Source organism: Microchirus variegatus, assembly GCF_963457635.1.
Source record: "Microchirus variegatus genome assembly, chromosome: 15".
NCBI lineage: Eukaryota > Metazoa > Chordata > Actinopteri > Pleuronectiformes > Soleidae > Microchirus > Microchirus variegatus.
Genome location: NC_139816.1, coordinates 5,414,478 through 5,427,943, shown reverse-complemented (window position 1 = coordinate 5,427,943; position 13,466 = coordinate 5,414,478). Strand labels below are relative to the sequence as shown.

The following is a 13,466-nucleotide window of genomic DNA, read 5'->3' as shown; positions in this document are numbered from 1 at the left end:
TTTGTAGAGCGGCCAATAGGAGGCGCCGTCGCTCTCTCTGAACTGTCCTGTGATTGGACAAAGTCGACTATGACTGTGAGTCGTCTAGAAAAGTGGTAAAAGTTTTGTTCTCTTCTGATTTACATCATGATGAAATGTTATTATGGAATTATTGATGACTAAAGACAAATGTGTGTTGCGTAGCCCAGCTTTAATGCACTGACGTCTTTTCCACGCTGTCTCCTTTTACTTCCCCCCCCCCCCCAAACCTTATAATCAGGTAAAATGGCAGAGTGACTCTACTGACACTCTTGCCCCTGGTGAACCTTTGTTTTTCTGTGAAACTCATTTCCCTCTTCTCGGCACTCAAATATAACCCGTCGTCCTCTGCCAGATGAAAAACCTGTTCCGGGCTCTTTGGTAATTATACGTATCCATGTATGCACGTCCGCTGCGCCGCACACTAAACATGTTGACCTAGGTCATTCAATGCGTTTCAGTCTTGACAATCACAGTCATGTTTTTCGCTTTTGAACGGGGGCTTTTTTCATGAAAAAGAGCATTTGAATTTGTCTTCTAATTCACTGACTTAATCATTCTTATTAACGATGTTTGTTTCAAAGCCTCCTGCAGATTTAAGAAAATGAAAACGCTCACCAATGAGCGTCTTAGTCTGTGTCTAATTCTGGACTGATAAGTCTTTGTTATCTGAAGAATATGTTTGTCACTTTACTTCATCCTTAGACGGTGTTTTCCAACAGGAAACTGATGTTTGGAAACCACTTCTCCTGCACCAAAGTCCATAGAGAAAATCAATGATTTTGGCTCACAGAGGCACAGGAGCTGCTGGTCTACTGCTGCCTCGTGTGGTCACTTTGTGTCACTGAAGTAAATTTAAATGATGGATTTCAAACACTGAATTTACAAAATAACACATTTGAATTTACTGATGAAGGCAGCAGTGGATCAACAACTACTGCGAGCTGTGGTGTAAAATTGTTAATTTTCTCTATGGACTTTGGTGTGGCAGAGTGAGGGATTTAAATGTCAGGTTCCAGTCAGAATAGACTGTGAGGAGCAAACATATTTTAAAGATTATTTAGACTTAATGTTGTTCAGACTTGGCTTATGGTCAGTCTGTCACAGCTGATACAACTCTGCTATTCGTTATTTTTGACCTTTTCTGTTCCCAGTGTGAGTTTAACAGCACGTTGTGAGCTGTTATTGTGCAGAAGACAGCAGATCACAACAGATGTGGAACACTTTGACTTTGACCCAGGTCAGAGATGAAAAGACCAGTTAGAGTTCCTTTTTTTCAATTTTATTCCCCCCCCAAAGGCACCAAACCTCTAAAATGTCCACTGTGATACTCTGTATTTCCCCTCACGATGCCGCCACCGCGATTCATCTCCTCTCTCATACAGTTTTTAGATTTTGAACCTCGGATAATACACTGCTCTCCACCTCGCTGCTCAAACCTCTTTATTTTGCGTCTGTGAGTTATCCTGCAGGTTAATGTAAAGCAGTGCTCACATCTGACTCACGCACATTGAAGTCAAAGGGAACTCGTTGGCCTTGTTCTGTCCTTTTTTGGAGCACAAGTACAATTCATTAAATTGAGTCAGCGTTTCTATTGAGCTAATGCATCACTGTCGTTCCAGCTCTGAGATGATGAGAACCTTGATAACCTGCACAACAGAAACATATGTGGACATTTTCTGTCATTGGCTTAGTACCTGAGGACAGCAGAGAAAAGTGGCTTTTTTGTTAACATCGAGCGTGTAGGCTGAAAAGATAATTACTGGGATGTGGAGCAGGGCACGGGGACAGTAAATGTGAAGAGCGGAGTATAATCATTTTTATTTATTAGACTCCGGGACAGCAAAGGTCTCACCTTATTCTCATTAGTCTCACTGACAAACCACGCTTTATCAAGACAGAGGACAAAACATGCTCCTAATTTACCTTTTTACAAATTAATAGTTAAAAGTTAAATTGTAGCTTAGCACTGTGTGAATCTGACTGAACTCTCACTGAACTTGTACTAAATTGGATTGAAGTTGGAGTATCGGGAGTCGAGCTACTACTGCATTAATGTGTTCATTTGGATTAGTCGGACTTGAGCTGGCCCGGGAATATCCGGAAATACTATTGCTGGCCTCAACGTTAGCGCATGTCACGTTTCCATGACGACTGATCGTGAAATGTGCATGACGTCATGTTTACATGACTCTACGCTGGTTATTTGTAGCGCTGCTATTTTTGTTTAATAAACACACCGCTCCAGTTCGACTGAAGGTGCGCTAACGGCGCTAAAGGAGCTAACGGAGCTAACGGAGCTAACTGGTAAATGGTGCCGTGGCACGAAAAACTGCGTTACTTTAGAGACTCATTTGAACAATTGGGAGTCACGAAAAACATGACGTCACAGGCGTCTTTTTCAGTTAGTCGTCATGGAAACGCCTCATGCGTTAATGTTAACGTGCCCAGCACTAGGAAATTATACAAAAGAATAAGATAACTGCGACAAAAACATGGGGAAGCTAACCGCATGCTAACCACGGCAACTGCCTGCTACGTTGCATTTGTAGTCGGGAACAATGAATTTCCGAGGTCAGCACCCCCTACTGACAAGTGGTGGAACACACCTTATAGTTTGGTCGTTTTTGTAATTTGACTCGTAAAGTTAATTGAAAATGACTTTGCTAATTGGAATGCATTTATGTCACATATACAACATCACCCTGAGGGAAGGCAACATCGACACTCGTGGACGGATAATAATGTAATGTAAAAAAACAAGGGGAAAATGGCGTCCCTCGTTATTGCATCTCACCTCTCTGTGCTTCTTCAGGTGTTGTCTCAATGCCTAGCAACAACACAAAAGGTCAACACTCACGGTCTATACTGTGTATTCTCATTAATAAACATGAAGGCAACATTACAGCCCCTGAATAATAATCACACAAGTCGTGCTAGAACTGTATCATGGAAAAGCGACACAACACGGTTATTAATTGTATGAAAATGTATTTAATATAAAACAGCAGATTCAACATCTTCTCTAATATCAGTGCTGCAGCTTACATGTATTATTTAATGACGTAGAAAACAACATGGGGCAAAGAAAATGGATGGTATGTTTCTCCCCAGCAAGGTGATTAGTGGTCAGATATGAACGTAGGAGTTTCCTTCCAGCAAACTACAGTGTGTGGGCTTTTGACCTTCAACCTCCATGTTAAGTTAGCCAGCAGAGAGGGAGCAGCTGTGTTTGTAACCACACACCGAGGTTAACAAGTGGGCACTGAGGCGTGGACTCAGCCCCGCGGCTCCAGCGCTCATCAATGCAGAGAGCTCAGGCTTTCCAGTCAGAATAATAGTAATGCAGGAGAAGGAGTTGAAGCATCATTAATGCACTAAATGTTCCCCAGGTTCTTTGACAATACAATAACAAGAGTTTAGCCTCAGGGTGTACATGTACTATGTTGATCTGTTTGGCCTCCACATTCATTCATGAAATGAACAAGTGTGTTTCCATGGTAATGTGACTCCCAAGTCATTATTGTTGAATTTAGTTTCTTCAAAAGAAAATCTTCTGCCGCCCTCCAGTGGATGCTTGACACAAGTACAAGTTATCTTTTTTTTTCTTTTTTCTTATAATGCATTATTCATCATACATTCATATTCAGTAGTTTTGTGTCACATATTTTAAAATATATGGAAAGAATTTGATACAAAAAAATGACAGAATTCAAAATTTCTCCAAGACATTGACTTTTTAATGTGTTGTCTTGTTAATATTATAATCACTTTTGCCAAATTAAAAAAAACGAATAATAATCCTGGTATTTAAAGATAAATTCTTAGCAACAAGTGAATCAACACGTTATAAGAAATACTATTAATATTGAAACATTCTAGTAAAATGAATAAATTATAGGCATTAGTGTTTTTTTCAGAATGAATAGTCATAAAAACAAAACACAAATAAACAAAGGTGTATTTGTCCTTCATTTAATATACTAGTTTAATTTATTTTTTAGTTTTTTATTATTACTTGGTGTTTGTGGAGTTTGTTTTGTGCTGCAGTGAAAACCCATCCGTCTAGAAACCATACATCGCCTCTCATTGGCCATCGACCAAAACAGCGCAACTGTGATTGGTCACTTTGGTGTTTCCTAATTCCTACCCTCAAAGTCTTCCGTCTGGAAACACAGACACATACTCGGAGAGCGTGATTCAAACCGGGTAAGTGATTTCATTTGTACAGCACATCAGTTACAATTAACATATGTTCAGCTATTATAACTCATATAAGGGTACGTTTTTGAACCGGAGATGATGACGCGGATATACGTGTATCTGTTGTTTCTTCTATGTCTTTCCCCCGGGTGTATATATTTCCATTCGGGATTCTGGCGTGATGTGCTAGCTGGCTATGCTAACAGGTTACCCGGTTAGCGATGGAAGCTACACTTGGCTGCGTTTGCTTCAAAATAAAATGTTGTTGTTGTTGCTGCTGTTTTTGTCAAGACTTAAGACTTTTCCCGCTTATATTAACATTAATACTCTGGTGCTTTTAACCACTTTCGTGTCTTTTTTACGAGTGCTTCTTCTTCTACTCGCACAGTCACACCGCTGTAGCTCGTTAGCTGATGAGCGAGAAGTGACGTTTAGCCGCTGTTTTAAAAACAATTCAGATTTGTGACACTTATAGTGCATGGCAAATTCAGTTTTAAAGTACATTTTTATTTGTCATATATTGTTTAAGGACATTGCCCACTTCCAAAGACAGTTAGGTTTAGTAGTATTATTGTTTATTTACAACGTGTCCTCTTGAGTTGGTCATGATTTTCGGCTGTGTTTTTTTGTAATGATGTCACGTAATTATATTTTTCTAACAGATCAATAGAACTCTATCTATGGTCAGCTATACCAGTCGATAACAACACTCTACAGGTGTAGCAAACATGTCTACGGTTAATTAATTATTAATTAATTAAACACTTTATGTGTACAACTGATTTACTGTGAAACATAAATGGACAATAATGGGAGAGGGAGAGATAAGTGACAGGCAAAAAAACCCAAAACCAAATAGGCTGATTTGAAACCTCTACCTAAACAAAATAAACCTGTTTAAAAAATACTATTCATATCACAGGAATAGTTATATACATATACACAGAGTATATTAGGACTGCAACAGTAAATCAGTTATTAACCCATTACTTAAATACTAATAAATACTTGTAACACGTTTTCAGATTAACTCTAATGCGTGAATCCAAGTGAGTATACATTTTAATTAAGATATTTTCTGTCTTGTCCTCAGTCATGTCTTTCCATCAGGACCGTGGTGGACCCAGAGGAGGAGGAGGAATGCCTCCAGGTCAGCACGGATCCCCTCAAAGCTACCGGCCCCCCAACCTGAGGGCGCCGCCCCCTACGCAGCCTCCTTTACCGCCCTACCACTACGATCCACAGGCTCCACCCAGCTCTGGCTACCATGGAAACAGCAGCTACATGCCTCCACGCTCTGACTTCATGCAGTTTCCTCCTCCGGCGCCATCCCAGACTCCCAGTTCTCTCAACCAGTGTCCAGTGCGTCCACCTTTCCCCAAACCTCCAGTCCGGCAGGGTTTCCCTCCTCCCAACTTTCCACCTCCTCCGCTGCCCAGCTCCACAGGAGGTCCCGCGTCGGGGTCGCAGGTGTCCTCTCAGAACGCCTACCATCCCTACATGATGCCACCTGTGCCGCCACCACCGTTGCCACACCCCCCCGTGCCTCATCCAATGGCTTCGCAGTCCATGAGCTACCACCCACCGTACTCAATGAACTACCCCCATCCTCCACACCCTCCCTTCCCTCCTCCCACCTTCAATCCCGGCTACACTCAGAGCCCGGGCTCGTTCAAGCCGGACCATAGCTTCAGACACGGGGGCCAGTTCAAGTACGAAAAACCAATGGACAACAGGAGGTCCTCACCAGAGCGAGGCTATCGCCACGATGACCACCGGCAGAAGGGCTATGGCTACGGCAGCGCTGGAGGCGGCCACGGTGACCGGCACAAGATGGAGTTTCCCGCAGACAGGAAAGACCACGAGAGGAGTCCAGACAGACGCGTCAGACCAGAGGGAGGACGGTACAGACCCGAGTACGACAGAGGGAGGACGTCACCTCGACACAGGAGCAGGGATCGCAGCAGGTTTGCACATTCATCACCGCTCATACAGAAGACCACATATTTTAGAATCTACTGAAAAAACACAATCACATGTGATAATATTAAGATTAAAATGAAGGTGGAATGACTTCCCCCCTAACGCCTTTCACTCTGTTTGTGTTTTTGTGTGTGTTTAGAGAGCGGCATCGCCACAGAGAAAGTCGGAAGTCGCAGTCTCCTGACAGGCATAGAAAGAGGCCTCGGAGGTACATGAGTATTCCCTAATTTGTCCTATTAAAGGCTAGTTCACGTTTTTGAGAAGTGTGGTTGAATGAAACATAATTAATACTGCCCTTTTCTTGGATCTGCCTGAAAGCTGCACACATGCTGTAATTGATGACATAGCTTTTTGCCAACTCATAAAAGGGTCCCTGAATAAAATCTATGTCAGCTTAAATCTGTGATAGCCTCAGCCTCCTTTAACTCACAATGAGACAGCATTTTTAGGCTGGAAAAACAGCAGATTCTCCCACACCAAAGTCCATCAAGAAAATCAGCAATTTTAAATCCATAGTTTGGATTTACTTAGTGTCACAAACTGACCACACGAGGCAGCAGTAGACCAGCAGCTCCTTTGAGCTAAAAAAAATTATCCATGGACTTTGGTGTGGGAGAGTGAATTGACACATTTTGGAGAGACAAACGTCTTTATCTGTGCGAATTTTCTGGTGTTGCACAATTTGACATGGAGTCTTTTGTTTGGTGAATAAAATGAGATGCTGTGAAAGAGTGAAGCACACGACAACTGTCAGGTTTTTACCCGTCACCTCTGCTTACTGCTGTTTTGTCGTTATCTGCAGTCGGTCCACGAGCAGAGACAGGAAACGTGGTCGCTGGGAAGAGGACAGGGACTGGAGGTCGGAGAGCTCCTCGGGGCTGAGCAGGGAGCGCAGCTACGCGTCAGCCAGGAGCAAAGACTCTGACGAGGCTTTCAGCGACAGAGAGCGCGACAGAGAGCGCGACCGAGAGCGGGACAGGGACAGAGAGAAGGAGAGAGAGAAGGTCGATGAGGAGAAAGAGGAGGAGGAGCTGCTGAAACCTGCCTGGATCCGCTGCACACACGCAGAAAACTACTACTCCAATGACCCCATGGACCAAGTGGTACTGTAACATTTATCTGCTAAATGTCATAGCCTGCAGTTAAATCAATCAGTCTAACATTATTAAATGCAGGAGGTTAAAAGTCAATAAAATTAGATCATGAAAAACAAAATTATTCATAATAATGATAAAAAAACAACTGTAACAGAGACTTTAAGTTAAATAACCTTTGGTCACAGAAACCACTCACTCCCTGCATCAGTCCATTGAGCAAATCAGTGTTTTTGCTTGCAAAGACACAGGAGCTGCTGGTTCACTGCTGCCTCGTGTGGTCAGTTTGTGTCGCTCAGGTAAATCTGAAGGATGCATTTCAAACACTGAAGTGTGAAAAATAACACTTTAAAACTTAGTGATGGAGGCAGCAGTGGATCAACAACTCCTGTGTGCTGATTTTCTCTATAGGATTTGGTACCCGGCGGATGAGTGGTTTACAAAGTGGGACAAACTTCAGTTTCCTGTTGGAAGAGTCTGTCTGACAGGGAGATAAAGCCGCCAACATATTCTTCAGATAGCATACACTTAAGATGGTGTAGATTTTATTCAGTTGATCAGTGCCGAGAATCTGTTTTCCCCTTGTTATCTTCACTGGCAGCCCGTCTGTCTCCGGCTGGTTCTCGAAAACGAGCGAGCAGAGCACAGCCAGCATTAACTTTGTGTCGGGACCTCATTCAAAAACCCCAAAAACCCTTCAAAAAGCCCTTTGTTCAGTGAATAAAATTAGTTTTTCAGTCAAGACGTTTTGTCTTATCTCAAGGACTGAACACACGAGAGAAAGCGTTTAGAAGAATTCGCAAAAGTTTTATATAGAATCAGCTTTTCATACACGCAGAACGGGGATGGGGGTCCACGTCGTCTGTATATCTGTCTGTGCCGCATGCAGGCTTGGCATACATACTCCAGTTTTTAGAGAGGATTTTTATGAATGAAAAAGATCATATAGGGAACAAAGCTGTGCTTCTCTGTGAATAACTATCCATTTTAACATATTCTTAGTAAAACGTGGCAGCAGTCTTCCATGATTTTTGTTTTGATTTGATCTTTTATTGATGTTTTTTTAAAGAATTAACACCAGATGACTTTCTGCACCTGATGTTCAAGACATCTTTGCAAATCACTCCTCGCACTCTTGTGATCTTTCCCGGTGTCGACTCATTTTTCTTTTTCCCCCTTCCTTTTTTTCCCCCAAGACTCTGACCTTTAGCGGTAGTCCATGAAAACTCACTCCACGCCGTTCCTTCGCTACCTCCTTCACGCAAATTATACATTCTGCCAGAGTCCTGACCCGTCCTTCAGTAAAAACTTAAGTGTAGGTTAAATGTCAAGACAGGGGCCTAACTTAATTTCTTCACAGATTTATGACTTTTACGTCTCTGTCTCCTCCACAGTGACGGCGAGGACACTTCCTGTGGGAGTTAGTCAGTGGAGCTGCTCTGCGGCGCGGAGAATTTGACAATGATAACGTTAAATAATTCGATTTATGTTGCATTTTCTTCTCAGCTTTCGCAGCAAGTTTTTATCTCAAGTATCAAAAATCAGTTGAATATATTAAATTGTAACTAAACTCCCTCTTCTCAGGCTAACTTTGAAGTCTGTCGGGAGCTCATTTGTCATCTCTGAATTCTCTGTGTTGTGGGTTTTGTTCCGTTTTCCTTCAGGGAGACTCCACGGTCGTGGGGACCAGTAAACTGCGGAACCTGTACGAGCGCTTCGAGGAGGAGCTGGGAGGGAGACAGGAACGAGCCAAGGAGGCCCGACCCAAGTGGGATCCTCCGAAGACCAAACTGGACGAGGATCAAGGTTTGTAAAGCGTCGAACTCGTACTCGGGAAGGCTGAGATTCAGATTTATGTACCACATTTATACTGTGCGTCTTATTTGTTGCGTCTTTGTTCCCAGACAACAGCAGCAGCGACTCGGACTGTGAGTCTGACGGAGAAGGAAGCTCCTGCTCCAGCAGCTCGGACTCTGATGTCTTCGACGTCATCGCCGAGATCAAGAGGAAGAAAGCTCATCCCGACCGTCTGCACGAGGAGCTGTGGTACAACGACCCGGGACAGGTGGGTGTGGCTTCACAAAGATGGGTGTGGTTATAATATCACAAATCCAGAGGTTGACCGATATGGGTTTTTCTTTGGCCGAACTGTTGCTAGACTAAATAACAATAAGAAATGTACCAGTATAAGCTCCAGTGGAAGCGTGCTCCCGTGTCGTACGCGGCAGGTGGAGAGCCTCGCCTTCTGATTTACGCCCATTTCCCCCCCCCCCCCCCCCTCTCTATCCAGATGAATGATGGCCCCTTGTGTAAGTGCAGCGCCAAGGCCAGACGTACAGGAATCCGCCACAGCATCTACCCGGGGGAGGAGGTATGACAACGCCGGGAATAAATCACCACTTCATACATGACCTTGAATTTCTGCCACACGGACGCCTGAGTGCACTTTCTGTACAGAGAGAGGAGGCCGTTTTCTAACATGTTAAAGTTTAAGTGTGTCACGCGTAGGAGGGTCTATGTGTATTAATTCCATCTCAGTTGCTATCTCAAGCTAGCCATCGCTACTCTACGCAGTATTTTGCGCATGTACGCTTCGCTACGTGACCAATGAAGACGAAGGCGAAAGGAAACGGTGTTTAAGAGTAAAAGTTTGCCTCCTTTCTGGTATGTGCCACCCTAGTCTATTAATCATTTTTAAATTCAAAAAAACCCACAAAGGCTGCAGTTAATCGTTGTATTTTTGATTGCTCTTTGATTAAAAAAAATCATTATATATATATATATATATATATATATAAATATATATATATATATATATATATATAAATATATATATATATATATATATATATATATATATATATATATATATATATATATATATAATGATACTTAAATTTTTACTATTATTATTATTATTATTTTTACTATTAATGTTGCTTGTGTGTGTGTGTTCTCTCTCAGCCTGTGAAACAGTGTCGCCCCATGAACAACAACGCTGGTAAACTGTTTCACTACCGGATCACAGTGTCTCCACCGACCAACTTCCTGGTAAGAAAAATTTCAAAATAAAACGAGGTGCTGTAACCCTCCATTTCTGGCTCTACCTGCTGCGGCACTTTATTCAGAAACAAACAAACGTGAAAATTGCTTTGTTTGTGCTGTGCGTCCTCTTCATTTGCTCCTCAGCAGTAACGCATATCCTGATATTTCCCTTTACTATACGACACTGAATGTATTCAAATAGACCTTGGTGTTTGGAGAGATATAATAATTACTAATTATGTGATTTTCAAGCAAAAAAAATAGGGCGTATGGTTTTGTCAACAAATAATTTCATGTTCTTATGTTCTTAAATTGGCACTAAACACAGCAGCTATTTTGACACAGTTAAGCAGGAAAATCATAGGTGTTGCTGATTACATTAACGAGAAAAATGCAACTGGCCGTCGTTATTTTGATTATTTTCACCTGTGATTTTCCTCCTGTGACCTTTCAGAGTGGCTGCTGTACAAACCGCCCATGATTATTATTGTTTTATCTTTATTTTAAACTGTCATCGTTTTTGTATTTGTATTTTCTGTAGACGGACAGACCGACGGTGATCGAGTACGACGACCACGAGTACCTGTTTGAAGGCTTCTCTCTCTTCTCACACACTCCCCTCACTAATGTAAGTCTGTTATTACTTCCTTTTTTACATAGATTACATTTTATAAATGTATGTTTCGTTTCGCGTCACGTTTGAAAAGGAGTAGGCAGAAGTATAAACTTCTGTTTCTGTTACACACCGCTCAATTTATCGACTACTTTATTACATCACCAAATATTTACACACTATTTTCATACAATGTTCTTCATGTTCTCAGTACAGCACAGGAATATTTCTGGCTTTAAACACACGACCATTTCCATTACTGTGCTGCTGTTCTTCGTCCTTTCAAATTTGTATTTGGTACATGCTTTTATACAGATTTACTCTGCTTATAGCTTAGCCCCTGAGATTGAAACACACATATTTTGTATGCTTGTCCTGTTCACACTGCATTTTCATATTTTTAGTTTCCACTCTTAAATTAAAGAATGTTGTGTCATTGCTTGGGTTTTGAGTCTTTTTCGCTGAAAAGAAAAACCTCATTCAACTTTGGGGTGAAGACCAAAACCATTATATGAATATAGTAATTTAATGAGTGTAACATAGATTTCTATAATGCGTTTCAGTGTTTTTGAACTCCTCGACCATTTGTGATGGCTCTAAAATTCAAAAAACCAACGTAAACCTGAGTAATAGAGCCTCACGCCCATATACTGGTCATTACGGTAGCCTTCATGTCTTGCGCCGAGCGACCGTCCAATCAGACGAGATTCAGCAGCGCGTCACACGTCTGTGACATCAGCTTATTACAGTGCCGTAATTCCGAAAACGGTTGAATAACTGCCAGATATCCAGAGTGAAGACAGTTTTACAGCCATAAAATCTAAATAAATCCAGGCCGCCTGATTATAACTACGGTCATAGGAGGGTTAAGCAAGTTTTCTGATGCCATGTAACTAAAAACACAATTGAATTTTTTAGTGTGGATGTGGCCTTAAAGTTGACGTGTCCATAATGACTTCAATTCCCCCTCTTCACACACAGTCAGGCAGCAAATATCGTTTTAGATTAAGTGAAAAATCTCTCCTTAACTGTATCTCGGAGAATCAGCTCTCGCCTTCAGCCGCGTCTTTGTAGCTCCGCTCCCGCTGCGCTGACCTTGCTGCGACTTAAAAAGAACCTGAACTCTTTCTGTAGCCACTTCTTTTTCTTTTCACACTCTTCTTCCAAGAATGACGTTCAAAAGAAATGAAAAATCGACTACAATGTTGTTAAAAACCATGCTTTGTCCTGATCTACACACACATGCGTGTGTGCTTTTGTTCATCACTGTGTGAGTGTGTGTGTGTGTTTTCCCTCTCTGCATGTTTGAATAATAAACGACTCAGTCAATATCTGCCAACTCTGAAAAGAGCTGCGAGGATTACGGATGATTTGAACTGGATAATTTAAGCAGCCCTTGTTAAAAGCTGGGGTAAACGCTTTGTGGCGGCGAGGGGATTAGGAACCTGGGAGCGCGGCGATATTTAGCCCCCCTGCTAGTTAGCCGCCAGGATGGGCAAGAACGAATGTGACTCCCAGGTTAATCCCTGAAAATGGACTCCAGCGCCGAGACAACAAAGACCGTGTAACTGGGGAGATTAAACACAGAAGAGCAGGCTTATCTGTTCACTGAGAATTTAGTTACTCAATTTTTAAGAGTCAAGTGTGTGTGTAAAGGCATGTCACGTCTCACATTTAAAAAAAAAAAAAAAAAAAACGTGTTTTATTTTTAAGGGATGCTTCAGGGTTTTTGTTATGTTTTTGAAGCATCCTCAGACACGTGGACATGTGGACACAAAATAACAGATTTTAGCCACTTAACAAAAGACATGCACAATCAAATTTAAGTCACCTTAAGACTATCTTTTAGCTGATTTATCTTACCGTTTGACAGCCTTCTTCTCCACAGGAGACCTGCGTTTGTGCTGCTTTAGGAACTGCTGTCTCTCAAACTCCATAGAGAAAATAAGTGATTTTTCCATCGTGTCACACAGGAGCTGTTGATCCACAGCTGCCTCCATCAGTCATTTCATGTTTGTCATTTTGTGATTTCGGCATTTAAAATTCTTCATTTAGGTTTACCTAAGTGACTCAAACTTGCCAAACAAAGCAACAATAAACAAGCAGCTGCTGTGTCACGACAAGCTAAAATTGCAGATTTTCTCTATGGACTTTGGTTTGGGAAATGAAGAGGTTGATGAACTTCTGTTTCCAGTCAAATAAAGCTGTCTCATGGTTAGATAAAGCAGCAAACATAATATTAAGATACCATAGCCTAACGTAGATGTATATTTTATTATGTGACCCTTTTGTTAAGTGGCTAAAATTGAACCAATCAGCCTTTTTTTTTGACAGAAAACTGAGATTGTGTCACTTTGGTAACCGTCTCTCTGCACCAAACTCCATAGAGAAAAGAACTAATTTTACACCATGTCATGCAGGAGTTGTTTATCCGCTGCTGCCTCTATCAGTCAATTCAAAGGAGTTATGTTGTGACTTGAGCATTTAAAATTCCATGTTTGGGTTTACCT

General features: G+C 41.8%; 1 protein-coding gene across 1 annotated transcript in view; it reads left to right on the top strand.

Moving 5' to 3' along the window:
- Positions 1–5,316: 5,316 nt before the first annotated feature.
- Positions 5,317–13,466, top strand: part of drosha (drosha ribonuclease III) — a gene marked incomplete at both ends in the record, with an annotated part of 96,390 nt that continues 88,240 nt past the window's right edge. Inside the window, 8 exons of the mRNA XM_083901759.1 lie at positions 5,317–6,188; positions 6,344–6,412; positions 7,007–7,307; positions 8,963–9,104; positions 9,203–9,363; positions 9,589–9,669; positions 10,263–10,349; positions 10,885–10,971. Coding sequence (XP_083757885.1) covers positions 5,317–6,188; positions 6,344–6,412; positions 7,007–7,307; positions 8,963–9,104; positions 9,203–9,363; positions 9,589–9,669; positions 10,263–10,349; positions 10,885–10,971 — 1,800 coding nt within the window. The remainder of the gene's footprint in view (positions 6,189–6,343; positions 6,413–7,006; positions 7,308–8,962; positions 9,105–9,202; positions 9,364–9,588; positions 9,670–10,262; positions 10,350–10,884; positions 10,972–13,466) is intronic.